Here is an 18,536-nt window from a genome sequence, read left to right as displayed (position 1 = left end):
TCTTTCTAGGTCTATAAATCCCCACTGTATTTTTCACTGAATGCATCCCATGAAGTGAGCTGTAGCTCAGGAAAGCTCATGCTCAAATAAATGGGTTAGTCTCTAAGGTGCCCCAAGTACTCCTTTTCTTTTTGCGAATACAGACTAACAGGGCGGCTACTCTGAGACCTGCCCCTAGCGTTCTTTCTTTGTGTACTTCGCCCCTACAGCGGGGCGCGGCAGGGCGCGCGAGGGGGAGCTCTGACGCACGGGCTGCCTGCAGCGCCCCTCCCCCGGCCACGGCCACGGCGCTGGCAGTTCCGGCCGCGAGCGCAGCCGGCTGGGCAGATAGGTTGCGTAAGTCACATGCGGAGGCAGCTCGCCCCCGGCCCAGCTGTAGCGCTGTCACGTGACCAGCCCCGCAGGCGGCCGCCGGCTGCTTTCATTGGTGCAAAGAGCCGCCGCCCCTGCCCCGGAGCGAACAGGTGCGCATGAGCGGTGGGGCCACGCCCACCGCCCCGCTCTGGGAGGCGGAGCTACTGCGGACGGGGAGCGATGGAGGCCGCGGAGCCGGAGCGGACCGCGGCGAATGGCGACTGCAGCCGCCCCCTGTCGCTCTCCGGACAGTCCTACTGGCTCGACGTGTGGCTCTTCGTCCTCTTCGACCTGGCGCTGCTCGTCGTCGTCTATCTGCTGCCCTGAGCCCGCGGGTGAGCGAGACCCGGCCCTGCTCTTCCCCCGGCCCTGCTTCCTCACCGGCCCCGGCCCCCCCGTCGGTGTCTTGCGGTAGCCCCGCCCCCCCCGGCTCTCCGCTGCACCCCCGCCTCCTGCGCAGCCCTGCTCTTCTGGGCAGCCCCGGGTGGTTATTGTTCAGGGGGCTTCATTTACGTGTGGGAAGCAGGGCCCGGCCCGGGTGTTGCCCCGCGCTCTTGGCCGTCGCGTGTAAGTTGGGCGAGGGGACCGTAGACTGCTTTGCCCAGGTTAGAGAACGTGCTGGCTGCTCGTTCTTGGAGCAGCCCAGGTGTGGCCATGCTTTGGAGCAGGGACTTAAACGTTAGCACGGGGCAGCCTGGTGTCTGGATCTGCCTTTTGCTGTTCCTGTAAAAATTCACCCGCCTTGTAAACTTCTGAAACGCTGCAGTTTGTACGCGCTTAGCAGGGGCTTGTTAGCAGCTTAGGACGGGGAAGGTTCTGAGCATGCCACACCCTGGTGCCGAACAGGAGTTTCCTTGCACTTGTAGTTTTGGGCTGCCTCGCGCTGTTGTGGGTCTGGGTCCAGACACCAGAACCGAGAGCTGGGAGACTGCCTCTTTGTGGGGCTCTCAGTGCCCTCCCGCTGTGCCCAGATAGCTGGGTGCTACCTGATTTGGGAACATGCGCCAGAATTGCGGGGGTAGGAGCCAGTGGGGGACGGATTAGGGAACATAGGCTAGGATTTGGTGGGAGTGTCAAATTGAGTGGCTGGACACGGTAACCAGTATGAGAGGCGTGAGCAGTGGTGACTGGGCCTAAGTGAAGAGAATGGGACTAAGAACCAGGGTGGGGAACAGGTGGGACTAGGGTTGAGAGGTTGGAGGGGAACAGGGCAGGAAGGGGTCAAGCTTGGGTATGAGGGGGAAGGAAGGAAAAGTCTGTGCTTACTAGATCACACTCCCCTCCAAAATCTGCAGTGGAGTCACCCTTCTTCTGCTGTCAGCGTCTATGCAAGTGGTAAAGTCTGTTGCTTTTAGAAGTAGAGGATGACAGTCTGTCAGTTACTCTGTTAGCTCAAGTGACAGAGGTCTGTGCTGTGAATCTAAATGTCCCAACCCTGTTGATGACCCATTTGAGTGTCAGTGTGAAGCCACATGATGGAAACTAATTTTTGTTTGCTTTTTTTAAATAAAATCTTGGAAATGACACACTCTATATTAAGAGTATTATTGAGGATGTAAAGTCAAGCTAGTTAGGAAATGCCAGAATGCCCACCCAGTTGTAAGGAGTGCCAAAGAAAAGCCCATGAGGAGGGTTTGATTAAGGTGCAGGAAATAAGGCATAGGGCTGCACACTGAACAATGGGAATGTAATATTAAATAGTTGCTCATTAAGTGAGCACTGTCCATCCTGTGCACTGAATGAGCCAGGAATTCAGTGGGAAGAAATACGATTCATAGGCACAAGGGTTCTGAATTAAAGTTGTCTTAATTCTGGCATTTCCTAACTAGACTGCTTGACTTTTCAACCTTTATGTTCTTCTAACATAGATTTTTGGTTGTGTATGTACATATACCCACGATCATCCATCCCTTCTTTCCAAATAAAACACCTTGCAGTTTCCACCAATTACTCATGAGATTTCCAGACTTGACTGTGTATATCTGTGACAGGATGCTTAGCTAAACTACAAAGCATCTTTATATCTGTGGCTTTGTCAATAAAGGGTAAGTGCAGAAGTTAACTATCAGTAATGGCACTATAATGAATATCACTAACAGTAAAGCTGTCCGTTGCCAATATACTTTTCCTGAGTGGTTGTGTCTTGCTTGAATATTTCTATTTTAGGTTTAGGAATCATGTAGAAATGCATAAGCCCAAGATATCCAAAATGAGTACAGAGCTTCTGATCATGGTTTGCATCTTGCATTAGAAGGTATAAGTTCAGATCAGAAATGTCAGTTCTGTCTCCATTTCTGTGGGTGGGAAATGACGACAAATAAGCCTTATTTAACAGTGTTGCTGACTAAAAGAACGTCCTGTCACATCTTGCATCTCTGTGAATGATAATTGCAGTATTTTATACACCTTGGAGGGCTTTTTCAAATGGCATCCAAATGTGCAAGCATAGAAAAACATTACTCCCTTTGCAAAAGGAATGCTGGCACACACAGGGCCAAAGTTCGTGCCTGTGATCTCATTGGTATATTCCTGGCTCTGTGCTACCTTCCCTTCCCCACCCTTTTTCTAGAATGTGGTAGGACAGAATGAGATGTGGGTGAAGTGTGCTGTGGTTTGCAGCCTGCTTGGGGTAATGCTCCTTCAGGAACTGTTAGAAGTAGTACAAGTTGGAGCAGTCCTGAATCTATTCTAACTTGTTCCAAGGGCCTAATCTGCTCCTGTAGCCTTAAGGTACAAGGAAGCACAATGGTTTAAAAGCAGTCTTCCCTTTCTCGAAGAGAATTGTTGTGTTGAGCAGAGTGCTGGCACATGTAAGACTGGAGGTGACTAAGCTCAGTTGGGTGTCTTAAAGTGGAAATCTGCAACTAGAGCTCTGATTAGATAAAGTATGGTGAATAAGCCAAAGTTCTGACAAACAATCTTTCTACCAAAAATAGATCTAAAAGCTTTTGAATTTAAAGAAAGTTCTGTCCATGCAGTTTTCCCATTTACTTTTTTCTCCCTATTCTAGTTCTGTTTCTGTTGTGCTTCATTTGTGACAGAAATTAACTCTGAAACTTGAACTTCCAAGCAGAGATTAGGAGGAAAAATCTATAACAAACATGTCAAACAGCCACAGTGCTATCACTGGTAACACAGCAAATTTCAGATGTTTAAATTTCAAATAGTGATACTATTGACAGATCCTGCTCTGGTTGGTAACAGATATTAGTATTAAATATAAAGTCTTAAGTAGATAAACTTTTTGATAAGTTTATAGCTCAAACAGCACTGTCCTGGTATAAAGGTAATTAAAGTCTGATGTTCCCTTTAGTATATTGAAGAAAACAGCACCTAATGTATGGGTATAGATGCTTCCTACATTGAGGGAAGGGGTTTTTCCCTCTGTGTAGTTAATCCACCTCTCCAAGAGGCCATAGTTCTAACCCTATCTACACAACAGATTAGGTTGACCTACTGATCAATGGTGCTCAGGGATGCAAAATTTTTCATAGCCTTGAGTGATGAAGTGAGGTTGATCTATTTTTTTAAGTGTAGACGTATGCTTATTTCCTTCCTTCCCCTCCTACTGACCTTATACCACTGAAAATGTAACCTGCCTTTTCTGTTCCTTATAGTGGCAGCTCCTGTTCAAGATGATGATCCTTATTTATGAAAACATTCTTTGGAAGAAGAAGATGATGCATGCAACAGGACAATGAGAAATGACTCTCAAAACTGTTGAGCCATTGAGTGCTAGTGATACACATTGATCCATTCATGGATGTACGGATTTGAGGGGGTCCAGTTCATCTATAGCCTGTTTGCCCTTGAAGTAATGTAAATTGTTCAAGTTAAATTACTTGAAAAGTTTGAGGATATTCTAGTTTCCATGGCAGTAAGATGGATTGCTCATGTCTTTTACATAATGTTTAGTGTTTGAATAAAGATCAATTGAAAAAATGGAACTTCAGACTGGCTGAATAGCCCCATCTGTAGAAGAGATGGATTGAAATAGAATTGTGTAGGAAGATGTTGCCTGGTTTCTCCTGGGTTAGTTTATTAGTTATAGGTTTCAGGTTTTATAGGTTATGCCTAAATTTGTTTAGTCTCTAAGGTGCTACAAGTACTCCTTGTTTGTTTAATTGGGTATGACCTCCTTTTCTGGCCTGGCAAGATCAATTCCCTCTTTGCAGCACTTCCATGCAGCTCTATCCCTCTAAGGCTTTTTATAGGAGCTCTGTCCAGAGACAGGTAATGGCCATAATAGTAAGGTTTTATTGGTGTCTTAAATTACCCAACATGACTCTGGTTACTGTGCTGGTTGATTATAACCACTATCCTTTCCTAGAGGAATAACCTGTAGTGCTGTAAGTACACAGGGTCCTGTTCCTTTCTAAAGGGGTCTTCCTCTGTGCTAACCACTAAATCTCCTCTGGAAGATCATGCAGGTTTCGACATCAGAATCCCATTGTAATTAAGTAAGGAGTGTAAAAAGGCAAGCCTGGCTGCTTAAAGCTTTCCTACATTTAAAGGGCTGCCCTGGTAAAGATGTCACCTACACCACTGGGGGGGCTTTTCCTGTTGGCATAGGTACTCCACCTTCTTGAGAGGCTATGTTTATGGCAGAAGGTGGACCATTGATAAAAATCTTAGAAGAATGGAGGTTGCCTGGTACGTGGCGAGATCCTGAATGCAACTAGCAGAAGATAAACATTTTTTTTTGCACCTCCAGCAAAACAGATGGTTCAAACATGAGAGATCTGGTCAACTTCAGTATTTATGCTCTGCAATGTTAAGCAAGCTGTCAAATATAAAGGGAAGGGTAAACCTTTAAAATCCTTCCTGGCCAGAGGAAAAACCCTTTCACCTATAAAGGGTTAAGAAGTTAGGGTAACCTCACTGGCACCTGACCAAAATGACCAATGAGGAGACAAGATACTTTCAAAAGCTGGGGGGAGGGAGAAACAAAGGGTCTTGGTCTGTCTGGATGATGATTTTGCTGGGGACAGAACAGGAATGGAGTCTTAGAACTCAGTAAGTAATCTAGCTAGATATGCATTAGATTATGATTTCTTTAAATGGCTGAGGAAATAAGCTGTGCTGAAAGGAATAAATATTCCTGTCTTTGTCTTTTTGTAACTTGAGGGATTCTCTATATTTTGAATACCCTGTAAGGTATTTACCATCCTGATTTTATGGAGGTGATTCTTTTTACTATTAAAATTCTTCTTTTCAGAAACAATGCTTTTTCATTGTTAAGAGCCAATGGTTTGGGTCTGTGGTCACCTATACAAATTGGTGAGGATGTTTACCAAACCTTCCTCAGGAAGTGGGGTGCAAGGGTTGGGAGGATTTTGGGGGGAAAGACATTTCCAAACAACTCTCTCAGTAACCGGTTAAATGTTTGGTGGTTAGTAGCGAAAGTCCAAGGGCAAAGAGTAAAATAGTTTGTACCTTGGAAGTTTTAACCTAAGCTGGTAAAAGTAAGCTTAGGTCCCGCCCCCCCCCCCCCCCCCCCCCCCAGGTCTGTACCCTAGAGTTCAGAGTGGGGAAGGAACCTTGACACAAGCCTTCTTTTTTTAAAACACTGTTCGTGGCTAATATGTTTCAGTGAAGATGTATCATCACTGATCAAATTAGATAGGTGTTCCAGCATTTTGTTTCACCACTTTTAAATCACCTGTTTAAAATAATACAGAGACTAGAGGTAGCAGCCACCATAGTAGTTAGATTTTTATCTAATAGTCTGAACAAGCAGAAAAATGTAACTTGGCATGAAAATAAAATTCTAAAGACTGAAAAATATTAGTTACAATACCTGTTAAATGCATTAACACATTACAAAATGTCTGTTCTTATACAAATCTATAACCAGGACACTTATAAAAAAATAAATAGGCACTCTAGCTAAATCAATGTCAGATCACACAGTTAACAAATATTAAATAAACATAGGACCTGTAGAGTAAATATAAAAACTGAAGGTGTCAATAAAATAGTGCACATAAAACTTATCTGGTAAACAGGTCATATACAAAAGATTTTGCCTGGGAAGACTGCTTCAAGGAAAGACTAATTCATCTAAATGACTTCAATGAAGATTGTTGCATTTCAGAAGAACTTAAGAAGCTATTCTTGAATATGCTCACTAGCTTTCCAGAAACCAAATTCACTTGTGTTAGGAATTCACTTTGTTCCTTTGTATATAAGTATGAATGTTTGCTATGCACATTTAAGAATATTAAGTTTGCTCTTATATAGTATTCAGTGTTGTTCTGTTCATATGTTAAATTACTGCAATTTCAAATAAAAGATTTCTGGAAAAGCTTGACAAGTTCTAATACTATGTATTTAAAAGATGACATTTTAATTAAGTAGCTGTGTACATTAAGTAATGCCTATCTGATATGGGTTAAAAATGTCAGCTATTTTGAACAAAAACAACAATGGTGGGAATCTTCCATGCTTTCACACATCCAAGTGTTCTTAAATCAAGTTCTTTCTCCCCACCCAGTCTTATCCAGAATGTAAGGATTTACAGTAAGTTCAATTTCATTTGCATTCATATCTATACATGTTGAAAATATTTGCTTTATATATAACAATATCAATTCCAGAATTCATTGTTTCAAATGCTACTGGGTGATTGAAAAGTGTAAAGAGGCTGGCTTGAGATATTTAGTCTTGAGCATATCATGGTAGCATATTAAAAATGACAAATCTTATATTGAGTTCATGGTAGGATATTGGCAAAGTAAGCACAGCTTCTGTTTTATATTTTGGATAACTTAAAATACACATGATTGTCACCATTTGGCTGAAGCACTAATTCACATAATGTACAAAAACATTTAAACCTGTCTGACCATAGAACAAGTATAACATACATATGTAGCATTAAGCTCAGAACTAAAAGGCATTTTACACTTATTTTTAAAATTGGGTGGTACTGATTAGTTATGCAAGCCATGAGCTTCAACTACTCATTTTACACAGTCCTGATTTGATAGTATTCATTACAAGTTACATTAGTTATTTCAGTGGCTAACAAATGGTACAAAGCATGAATGGATTACCGTGAAGCTGAATTATGAGCCTCCCTAAAGGGTGCAGATTCAATTAAAAGCTTATCCAAAGGGGATGTAGATTTGTTTAGCCATTCATTGAAAATACAATCTAGAAGTGTTTTGGAGTGGGAGACTGCTAGCTGGGGACAAAAAGTTCTGTAACAGTAAGTCTGACTGACTGATCCCATAAATTTGCTCAGGTTTATGTGAACCATAGTGATGTATTTTCAATAGGGAACGGGAAAAAGACAGACAGGTAGGTACACAGTAGGGATGAGTTTGCATACAGCTGCTAAATCAATCTGACCTGAAGACTAAGGTCTTGAATGTAAATGTACTGCTTCTTAAATTAATCTGGTGTAGGTACATGTGACAACTTCATATCCTAAAATATATTTGTTTCTACAGCACATTGCAGACTATATTAATTTGTAGCTTACATAGCTAAATTAAATTTCAGTAATAAGTTAAGGTATCACAGCTTTGCTTGTGGAACACTGAGTAGAATTTAAATTAAAGGAGCAAACAGTTGGGTAAAAAAGTGTACAAATATGGAACTAGAGTTTTAGGATAATTAAAAAATTCTAATTCCCTTGTAAATTCCTTTCTTCTGTCCATGTAGACTAGACCAATTTGTAAAATCACTCATTAAGGCAGCATTCTGAGTACTAAAAATCCAATTCTCTGGGTAAACTTGCATTAAAAAAGACACTTAAGGATAAAGGAAATTAAGTTAGACTTTCACAGAAGTCAGATGAAGAAATAGGGAACATTGTTACTCATTAGGAAAAATGGTTCCATAAAGCAGATGTTCTGTATGTACCATGCTATGTATGGTACTGTACTTATTAGCATATCACTAGCTAGTTTAAAGGATTACAGGTTAATTTACACCTTCTCAGTCTGTGGCACTAAGCCACAAGTGTATTAAGTTCTTCAGTAAAATGAACAATTTTAAGTTAATCTTGTATGTGACTGATCTACCTTGGTATTAATTAAAAGCACACACTTTTAAGGGGACCATTTGTAAGAGACTTACAAACTTATTCAGCATCATTACATGGAGGTAAACATAGTTAAGGCAAGAAAGAAAAAGACAAATCCATGAACATAGGGCCAAAACTTTAGCACCTTTTCCCCTGCTCACCCAGATTTGCAGAATCATTGAAACAGTCATCTCTCTTAAAAGCATGGCTGACAGGACACCTAAGTATGCAGTGTTGTAGTTGTGTCCATCCTAGGATATTAGAGACACAAAGTGGGTGAGGTAATATCTTTTATTGGACCAACTCCTGTTGGTAAGAGACAAGCTTTTGAGCTCTGGATACCTGTCACCAAACATTGAGAAGTCCATGCAAAATGCATAAGGAGGACATAGATTTGACAATTTACCTGTTGCAGTGTATGCCTTCTATGCTAGGTTTGTATCTCTGTTCAGATGTGGGATGACTGGAATCAAGAGTACCATGGTATACAATGCCCAGATCTAGTCCAGTTGGTGGTAGATGCTTATCTTTGTGGAAGCCACCACTGTTGGCAAAATACAGCTTGGGTCTCTGATGGTATTTCATCCTGTATGTATCTGTCATGCAACTATCTACTGAAAAATAGGTTGTTAGACATACACTATCATTTGCATCAGGAGAGCTAGCCCTTGGTCCTGTGTGCTGAGATCCTTTATTAAAAATACTGCCAGATACAATCTGACAGTCATTAACTGATGAGCTAGGTGCGGAATCCAGTTTGTGAATGGTGTGCTCATTCCCTTGAAATGTTTCTTTAAATCTTTCTTCATTTGTAAATGCACCTTCTGATGCAGTTTTTGAAGCAATAGCTGTTTGCCTTCCAAAATTTGAAGGGTTACTCTGCAACACTTCTGGCAATTTTAAATCAGCTGTGGATTCATTTTTTGATCCCAGCAAAACATTCAGAGTATATTTCTTTGGAGGTAAAGGAGGTGGAAGATTTTGGTAAATTACTTCTGGACTCTGAAGATTATTAGTCCTACCAAATGACTGAACAGCACATTCACCAGATAAAGACAGCTCTGTGTGGGACTGTTCTAACAGATTCTGTTGTACTAACGATGCGAGCTCTGACTTTGATCCAAGAGTTCTTGTATGAGGAGACTGCAGCTGAGATGAGAGAAATTCATTGTTTTTCATTCTCTTTCCACACACAACTAAGAGTTCAGTGTTACAAGGGTGGGCTGAGCTCTCAGCACTGTAAACTGGCATACTGATTGTCTCAAGTTTACCTGGATTAAGCCACTCTGAAGAGCTCTGTTCATTTAACTTGCCGATCTTGGTTTCTCTATTAACGTGGTCCTTAAAATTTGGCTGTAGAGTCGATGAAGGGAATATTTTCCTGTGTGGCATCTCTACTCTAAAATATAAATGTGCACAGGTATTTTGGAACCAGTCACAAGAGATTTCTTCACAAACATTTACACATGCAGTTTTTTTTTTTAAAGCATACCCCACACCCATAAATCCTAAGTACTGTGAATGTATCTTTTTTATAATGGTGTTCTTGGAGACATTTAAATATCCTTTACCCTGATCTGACTGGAGGATTCAGAGACTTATTTAACAAATATTCATTTAGCTCCAAGGTATATCAAATCATTGCAGATTTTCTTTCATAAGAAATTTGAAGGATTAACAAAGTTCTGCAAAAGATTCATAGATTCACCTCCAATAAGGAAAGAGGAATCTTGCTAAAGCACGGAATGGAGTCAGGTCTGGATTCTTTTCCTGATCCTACCACACTGACTTTTGGACAAGTCAGGTATGTCAAAAATTTGAAAAAATGTCCACCACTTTTGGTTGCCCAATTTTACACTCCAGGTCCTGATTTTCAGAGAGGCTAGGCACCTGCAGCTCCCACTGACTTCAGTTGGAGCTGTGAGTACACATCACTTCAGAAAGGCAGATCTAGGTGATAGGTAACTGGCTACCCCATTTTTAACTACAGTTTTCAGAAGACAGTTTGACCAATCATTATTTGTTGTATGAATGTACAAAAGACATCACTTTAAACTCCTGATCTAGTTAAGATGATTAAATATCAGATAAAGGGCCAGACTGTTAGATGCCTAAATCCCTTTAAAAATCTGGCCTAAAATTTGGTTCTCTGTTGGCTGATCCTTATAAACATCAGTCAGGTTTCCTTGCGTTTTCAAAAGGCAAATTTGTCAGCCAAGTCATTTTTGACACACTAGGTACAATATTAAAATAATGTCTGAAGACTAGGTTTGAAATGCATTTGGATACATTATAGGTTCTCTTTCAGTCAACAAATGGAGCTCCACATGGACACTATTTCAGAGAGAAAAGTTTCACAGTAAGAAACACAAAAGTTAATTACCTCTTCAGTGGAGGACTGTGCATCTGCAATTGAGATTCTGAAGGAAAGTTAGTGTGTGGTCTGTAATTAGCTTCCATAGTCATTTGGTTTTTCCTCAAGTCTGGAAAAAAATAGCCCAGTTTTACTTTACAATAAGTAAAATGCTTCCTCTTTCTTAAGGGTTCATTACAAGTTACTTACACTAACAAAACAAACCTCCACTAAACAGGATACTGTTCATTATTTTCAACATTACAATGAAAAGAATATGGATCAACAAAACCACTTCCAGTAAAAAACCTTCTACACTGTTTTTCACAAGTTCGATTTGTTACACTTCAAAAAGGGGCTTTTTAATAAGAAAGACCTAATAAAATATCTACATACTGAAGAGCTTAATTACTAAAAATATACCTCTGATTTCTCTGTTAATATCACATGCTTAAACACCTAGCAAGTGATGGACACAGTTCATTTCTAAGATTTCTAAATGCTGTGGGTCCATGGAGGCACAAGGTTAAAGGTTAACTTCAACTCCCAGAAAAGTATATAGAACAGGTATTTAATCGTGCAGTATCTGTGTTCAAGATATATTTACTATATATGCTACTGGTATCCATGTCCCCCATGTGCATAAGGTCAGATTCTTTTCACCAGCAATGTCCACTGGGACCATGCCTGTGCCCTAGATGTTCTCATGTCCCCACCATCCAAGTGCATAAAGGGGCAGAACAGGCCCAATTACCCTTAGTTACTTCACCAATATAGAATCACAGAAAGGTGGACACCATAGCAGCAGAGAAAGAAGAGTCATTGAATCCACATGGACAACACATTTTGAAGAATCACAATTACTTTAAGTAACCATTCTTCTGAGCAATTGTTTACATGGATTCCACTCTGGGTAACTAACCAGCAGTTGCCTGTTTGCTTGGAGGTAGATACTAGAGTTCCTACTTAAACAATGACTGCAGGACAGCCCTACCAAAATGGGCATCCCATCTGGAAGTCTCTACACCAAGGCGCAGTGTCTTCTAAAGGGTAGGCCAAACTCCCCACACCTGCACCACAGATTGCAGGAAGAGGGACATTCTTCAAAAAGACAACAGAGGATGCATGATTTCCAGTAGAATGAGCTCTAATGTAGCAAGGTGAATTTAACTTGGTTAACCCGTAACATGTTCTTATATAGCTGGAGACCCACTTACATAACCTCTGTGATGGTATACATTGCCCCTTAACTATCAGCAAAGGCCATGACTAGATTGAGCATGTTCTTGAATGATTTTGCCTTGTTGATGTAGGAAGACAGTTATCCTTACTACACTAATTGCGTGTGAAGTTTAGCTTCTCCCAGGGTTGAATGAGGTTTGAGACAGAAAACTAGGAAGCAAATCGATTGGGTCATATGGAACTCAGACCACCTTGAAACTTCAGTGATGCCTAAGAGAGACCTTGTATTTATGAAACCCTGTATAAGGGGAACCTGACATGAAAGCATAAGTTTCCCCTACCCTTCTAGTTAATGTACCAGCCACTAAAAAAGCAACTGAAAAATAGCAACCTATTCCCTGTACCAAAGGTTAGGGTGCGAAAAATCAATCCTGCTAATACCGTATTGACGCCTTTAAGGAATCTTGGCACAGTAGTGAGAGAAAATGTAGTATGGCCCTGCATAGGAGGGTAATGCCCAGATATTGCTCCTAAATGGACCCGGACCCTGACCCTTATGGACCTGATAAAGTTCAGATTGTTTCACAGCTAACCATCTAATACTGCTGAAACTGGGGATGTCAAGAGAGGCAGCTGGTGCTGAGATGCCCTAATGGAAACCCTCTTCCATTTTGCTTGTAATAATTTTGCTTTGTAGTCTGGTTGAAGGTTTCCTTCTTTGGAACAGAATGTTCTGAACTTCAGTTGAACAGCTTTTTTTGGTAGATGTCAGCCAGCCGTATCCAAGCTGTCAGATGTAATGAAGCAGTGTTCAGGTATAGGATTAAGCATTGTTCTGAACAACAATACTGAGCAGGGCCCGTAGACCAATGGGGGGGAAGGGGGGAGGACAGGCTGTGTTGAAAGGTTCATCAGTTGTGAATACAGGAACTGCCTATCCTATGCTAGGGCTATCATAAATGCTCTGTCCTATGTCTTGATTCGCCCTCCTCAGAACCCTTGGTATCACAATGAATCAGCAGAAAGGCATACATCAGTCCTGGCATCCAGGAGATGAGAAGGGCATCTGTCAAGGGGCCTGGGCTCGAAACGCCCCCTGAAACAAAATATCTGACACTTGTTGGCCTGGTCTGTGGCATACATATGTTTCTAGGAATCCTCACTTGCAAAAGTTATTCTGTAGTACTGAATATTTAAAACAGACCACTCTTGGTTGTCTGAGAACTTCCAGCTGAGTTGATCAGCTAAGGTGTTCTAAAGGCTGGGAAGGTGCTGATCCACTAGGTGTATTCTGAATAAGATCCTACAATTCCAAAGCTGCATAGCCTCCCAACAGAATGGAGATGATCTTGTTCTTCCCTGCCAGTTGACATGCACAGGTATGAAGTTGTCCGTTGGCACTTGTACTGTCGAATCCTGAAGAGGCAGGAATATTTGCATGCCAGGCAGATGGCTCTGAGCTCTAGGACATTTATATGGAGACAGGCTTCTTGAGGAGACCATAAAGCCCTAAATCCAAAGGTGATCGAGAAGATGAGGAAGAGGCTACTGAATAGAGGACTCAGAGAAGCAGCCGTATTAGTCTGTATTCGCAAAAAGAAAAGGAGTACTTGTGGCACCCTAGAGACTAACAAATTTATTTGAGCATAAGCTTTCGTGAGCTACAGCTCACTTTATCGGAATGCATCCAATGAAGTGAGCTGTAGCTCACGAAAGCTTATGCTCAAATAAATTTGTTAGTGAATAGAGGAATGTCACCCAAGTCTTGGTAAGCAGAGGGTAGAGAAAAGTACTTTCTTGCAGACCTGAAGAGGATCAGTCTTTCCACCAGTTTAATGAGATTACTTCTTGTGGGACCATGATCATCACATGCACATGGTGTCTACTGTAGATATACTGATTTGAACACTTGAATAGAGTATGGGTGAAATCTGGCAAACTATGTCATACAGGAGCTTGAAGCCATGTGTCCAAGAAGTCCAGCATGTTTTCACTGATTTTCTTGGGTGATCTTGAAGTTGGTTGGTAAGATCTATTATTATTTGGAATCTTTCCTTTGGAAGGTAAACTGTTGACCTAGAGACCACTGCTCCTGCTCCAATGAAAGCTATACTCTCACCATAGTGGATTTCTCTCTGTTGACTGAGATCCAGGAAGGCAAAAAGCTTTAGGGTTACCTGAATTCAGTTGTTCACCTGGTTGGGGTCATCTTCCTTGAATTAGTTAAAGTATGGACAGAACTGGATTCCTGCCTTTTTTAGATGAGCTGCCACAATTGCCAAGCACTTGATGAACACCCTTGGTGGTGTGGAAAGACTAAAAGGCAGGACCCTGTATTGGTAGTGTAGCGAGGCAGAGTGGTTCCCTGCCGCCCCAGAGTGGGATGAGCCCTTCTCCACACCAGAGAGAGCACAGCCAGCGAGTCCCATGCCCGCCCCCCAGAGGTCAAGGCACAGGACAGGAAGTATAAAAGCCCAACCCCAGAGCTCACTCAGGAAGCAGCTGCTGGAGAGGCCAGACACCGCCGGCCTAGCTCCCAGTTGGGAGACCCCGGTGACCTACGGCGGACCTGAGGACTGGCCTGACCTGCCAATGCTTGACACCGACCAGAGCCTGGAGGAGCTGCCCAGCCTGCTCCTTGCCAGTTACCCAGAGGACCCCATGGTGCTTGACCTCACAGAGGACACGCACCGGACCCAGGTATCTCCAGAGGGAGAGTTCGGAAGTAGCCCGGGGGCAGCCAACCCTATTCTGGCTGCAGCACTGCCAGAGTTTATGTCAGTGTGTTGCGGCCAGGATCCCCACTGACTCCACAGCAAGCCTTCTGCCAAGATTTCTTAAAATAAGAGGTGGTTGCCATCAGGAGGCCAAGACATTAAAAATATTTCTCAGGCTTTTGACAGTGGCATCAAATTTGTTGTCTGGTGAAAGCCCCAGACTGAAGAGGAAACAGAATAGGATTGCCTATGGTGGAATCTCTCTCTCCTTCAGCTGATCTGAGGTCCTCTTTTGTCCGATAGTAATACTTGGCAGAGGAGTGCTGTCTGAAAGATGGCTACTGGCATTTGCACTTTTTTCTTGAAGGAGGAACCATGGGTCCAAAGAGCAGAAGTCAGGAAAAAAGGTTGCTTTATCTTAAGAACCTCATACTCAAAGACATTCTGCGAAAAATGTCTTAAAATGTTGTTCAATAGAAAAAAAGTAGACATTTTGTCTTGAATTCCTCCTCCCCCCCATAATATATTGACCTGAAAATATAATAAGTTTAGATCCAAAATTAGAATGTGGGCATGGAAGAAGTTTAACTTTTTAAAGTAAAAAAAATAAGCTAACAAATACATTTTAGCCTAACAGTTGCTACTAGGTTTTCTGTAATTATACTTAAGCTTTTAACATGCAAACTCTAAATTTATATCTTACATATAAATCATTTGGTTTTTATTTTTATCTAGATATGTTTTACACACAAAATTGCTCCTTACTCCCCATAAAATGACAAATGTGAACTGCGGTTCCTAGCTAAACAATTCAGTTAATGATTTTACTGAATTTTGTTTCAGGAGCTGTGAAGTCCCTCGGTTGGGCACAAGGAGGCAGCAGCGATTTGCAAGCAATCACTAGAATGTCACTGGGGCAGGCGTTCAATCACAGCCGCTCTCAGACACCGGGAGGTTGTGCACTTGGAATTCCAGCTAATTTAAAAATAGCTGTGCTATTTTTCTCTTCTGCTGACATGGAGATCCATGCATGGTTAAAAGGCTGGGGGTGAGGGGGGGGGAATCTATAGGGAATTTTGGCTCCAGGTTCTTTGCAAACCTAAATACAGTATGGCAGATGTTACCATACTGCACAGCAGAAGCCTCAACACCATCATAAAAAACTCAAACAATAAATTAAAGATAATTTTGGCATTTCTCAAATACAAGCCAGTCAGATTTTTGGGATTTACCTTCTCACTTAAATATCTGAATAGATAGCCTTGTTTTTAAAAGACAACAGCCATTCTTCTATCCACCGAGTAATCTAACTCCACCACCACCACGCCACCCCAAAAAGGTGAAGATTGTATTTCCACATGCTTTAGAAAATATTTTCTATTGTATTGTCGAAATATTGCAAATAAAATATACAATACCCAATTTTAGTAAACAAAAGGAACTTCACTCCTTTATGAATGAATGTGTCCAGCAGTTCAGATTTGATTATATATATTTTAGAATAAATGTAGAACTATTAGTAAGAAGCCAAAGTATAATGACTGACAGTATTTTCTGTGTGACAAATGTTTTTTTTTTTTTAAGGTTATATTTGAAGAATTTACAGAGGGATTTAAATTTGGGACTGAACCTTGGAAAAACTAGACTATAGTATTACTGTCATGGATGTTTTAACAGAAATGAAATGAAGGACCTTTGTAATTAACAGACATCCACTCTTGTTATATACCCTCCCTTCACTTGGACATGCACATCGCACTTGCTTATGTACTTTCAGAAATCATTGTTTAAAAAAAGATCTGATAAGGCTTAATCTGATTGTCAGAATTAGTTTCATCTTGATCCATGTTAGGTTTCACGGTGCTTTCACTCTACTCAACCCCCAATTAAAAAGCGCATAGTATTCTTAATTTTACAAGTAATCCATCTGCACACATTTCATGACTTCTCAGAAACCTGCAAATTAAACATTTCCTTACCTCCACTGCATATACACATTGATTTAATAACTAGAATTGCCAGCAATGATTTCTACCCTCCTACACCACTTTCTCCAGTGGGCACCAACTAGTGGGCAGCTTCTCCCTCCATGCTACAAAATTAAGCACAAATTTTATTTGGGTATTTATTAATTGTTCCTTCCAAGTTAAAAAGAATCAAAAAAGATCTTTAAAAAATGGAGGGCCTGAGTTTTAAACTGGCTATTGAGAGTGCGATTTTAAAAGCCCCCTAAATAATTACAATCCAGAACTTTCCCATATTAGATTAAAATAGTTCCTCTTCATTTGGGGGAGGGCAGGGGAAGAGATGGAGGAGAGGTAGGCTCTATCACTTCTCTCTCCTGGGGCAAGCATCATGTTCCACTTTTCTCCGCCTCCCATAGGAGAAGGAAGAAAGGGGAGAACTGGGCCTCACTCCATCCAGCTTTTCCTCCCTACAGAGGAAGACTACATTGCTTCTTTACATCCCGATTTACATACTCCTGAATGGTTTAATCTCCTCCTTTTCAAGGAAAGTCCAGTATGTGGCAGCGGGCCCTAGGTTTTGTCCCTAGGGTTCATGCAAACTTTGCGCGTGGGTTTCAAATAGCAACCTGGCTGAAAGAAGGGTCAAGACCAAAATAAGAAATTAAAGCACACATGTAGACAGAACAATGGATCAGATGTGTGTGAAGGGGTGTCTTGCAATAACTTTAAAAACTGGATTTAAATTGGTGTTTCTTGTAAATATTACCAGATTTTTTTTGTGTGGGGCGTGGGGAGAAAGATTTAGTTTAAGGGATAGATTAAAATCTTGTGTTCTTGTTATTTAAAATTAGAGACTGGGATGTCATTTCACACTTACTTGCACTGATGTAATTGTTATAAAAACAGGCTTTTAAAAGAATCACATTTGTCATCACAAGACATTTTATCCTCTAACTATATTTGACTAGAAGGAAGACTTTAGACAATTAAATATGGAGTAAGTCACAACTAAAGCCACTCTAAACAAATATTCTTGTTATAGTTCATGGTTCACATTATGCAAATTAAATAGCTGTACACTTCAGTACACAGATCTGTGAATATAAAACAAGAGAGACTGTCATATACGTTTACTGTGCCTTTAAAGGCAGTGACTGGATTTTGTTAAAGAAGCAAAGAATAATATGTGAAGTTCATTTGGACAAAATTTAAAAGACATATTCCTATTTTTTCCTTTGTAAATTTATGCTTTGAATTTTCACTAGGGGAATGAGACATCACATTTCTCCTGAGTAAAAAGTATCCTTACACTACGTCTCTTTCTTCCCCCGTTTTTACTCAGGTAGAGATGTGACGTGACACCTATCCTCAAATGAACTGAAACAATTTGAGCCTTGTGTTTGAATTCATTGTTTTTTTCCCCCGTTATTAATTCAAAAAGATTTCAAACGAACAGTTGGTTGTCTGATGCTGTTAAAACAATTGTGTTTACAACAGATGAGACACTGTATTAGCAGTATGACAGAGCTAACATTTTATTTAAAAAGCACTGCAGGCTTTAGTAATGCAAGGAATTAGTTGTTAATTCCTAAAGAGAAGAGAACTGGGAGCCGAGGACTAAAGATCTGTATTATCAGTTTTACCCTTAACTCACTTCACTCATTTGCAGAATGTGCAGCATTTCCCTTCAAGATCCTTGAATAAGAAGGTGCTATGTAGATGGGGAAGTAGCCATGGGGAGCAGAGGAAGCTCAGATGCCCAGAGGTGCCAAAGAATAGGAGGAGGAAGTAGGACAGAGCCCAGGAAAATAGCAATCAGGTCTTGGAGTAAGTAGACCATAGCTGCAGAGCACAGGGTCCCTGTGTGGGAACATGGAGTACAGGGTGGGCCTGGATTCTCCTACCAGCTACTGGGGAAGCTGCACCGC

General features: G+C 41.2%; 1 protein-coding gene and 1 long non-coding RNA gene across 4 annotated transcripts in view; one reads left to right on the top strand and one right to left on the bottom strand.

Annotated features, from left to right (window-relative positions):
* Positions 1-238: 238 nt before the first annotated feature.
* On the top strand, positions 239-6,670 carry LOC140910335 (uncharacterized). The gene is made up of 2 exons (XR_012158539.2): positions 239-689; positions 3,972-6,670. It is a non-coding gene; the product is annotated as an uncharacterized LOC140910335 (long non-coding RNA).
* The window catches only part of USP53 (ubiquitin specific peptidase 53), a 70,228-nt gene continuing 57,787 nt past the window's right edge, over positions 6,096-18,536 (bottom strand). For all 3 annotated transcript variants that reach the window (XM_073340994.2, XM_073340996.2, XM_073340995.2), the window contains 2 exons: positions 10,773-10,872; positions 6,096-9,788 (listed from right to left, as the gene is read on the bottom strand). In XM_073340994.2, the coding sequence (XP_073197095.1) occupies positions 8,792-9,788; positions 10,773-10,872 (1,097 nt within the window). In that variant the 3' untranslated portion in view covers positions 6,096-8,791. The remainder of the gene's footprint in view (positions 9,789-10,772; positions 10,873-18,536) is intronic.

Source organism: Lepidochelys kempii, chromosome 4, assembly GCF_965140285.1.
Source record: "Lepidochelys kempii isolate rLepKem1 chromosome 4, rLepKem1.hap1, whole genome shotgun sequence".
Taxonomy (NCBI): Eukaryota; Metazoa; Chordata; order Testudines; family Cheloniidae; genus Lepidochelys; species Lepidochelys kempii.
The sequence above is the reverse complement of the archived record's forward strand: the minus strand, read 5'-3'. Positions and strand labels throughout refer to the sequence as shown.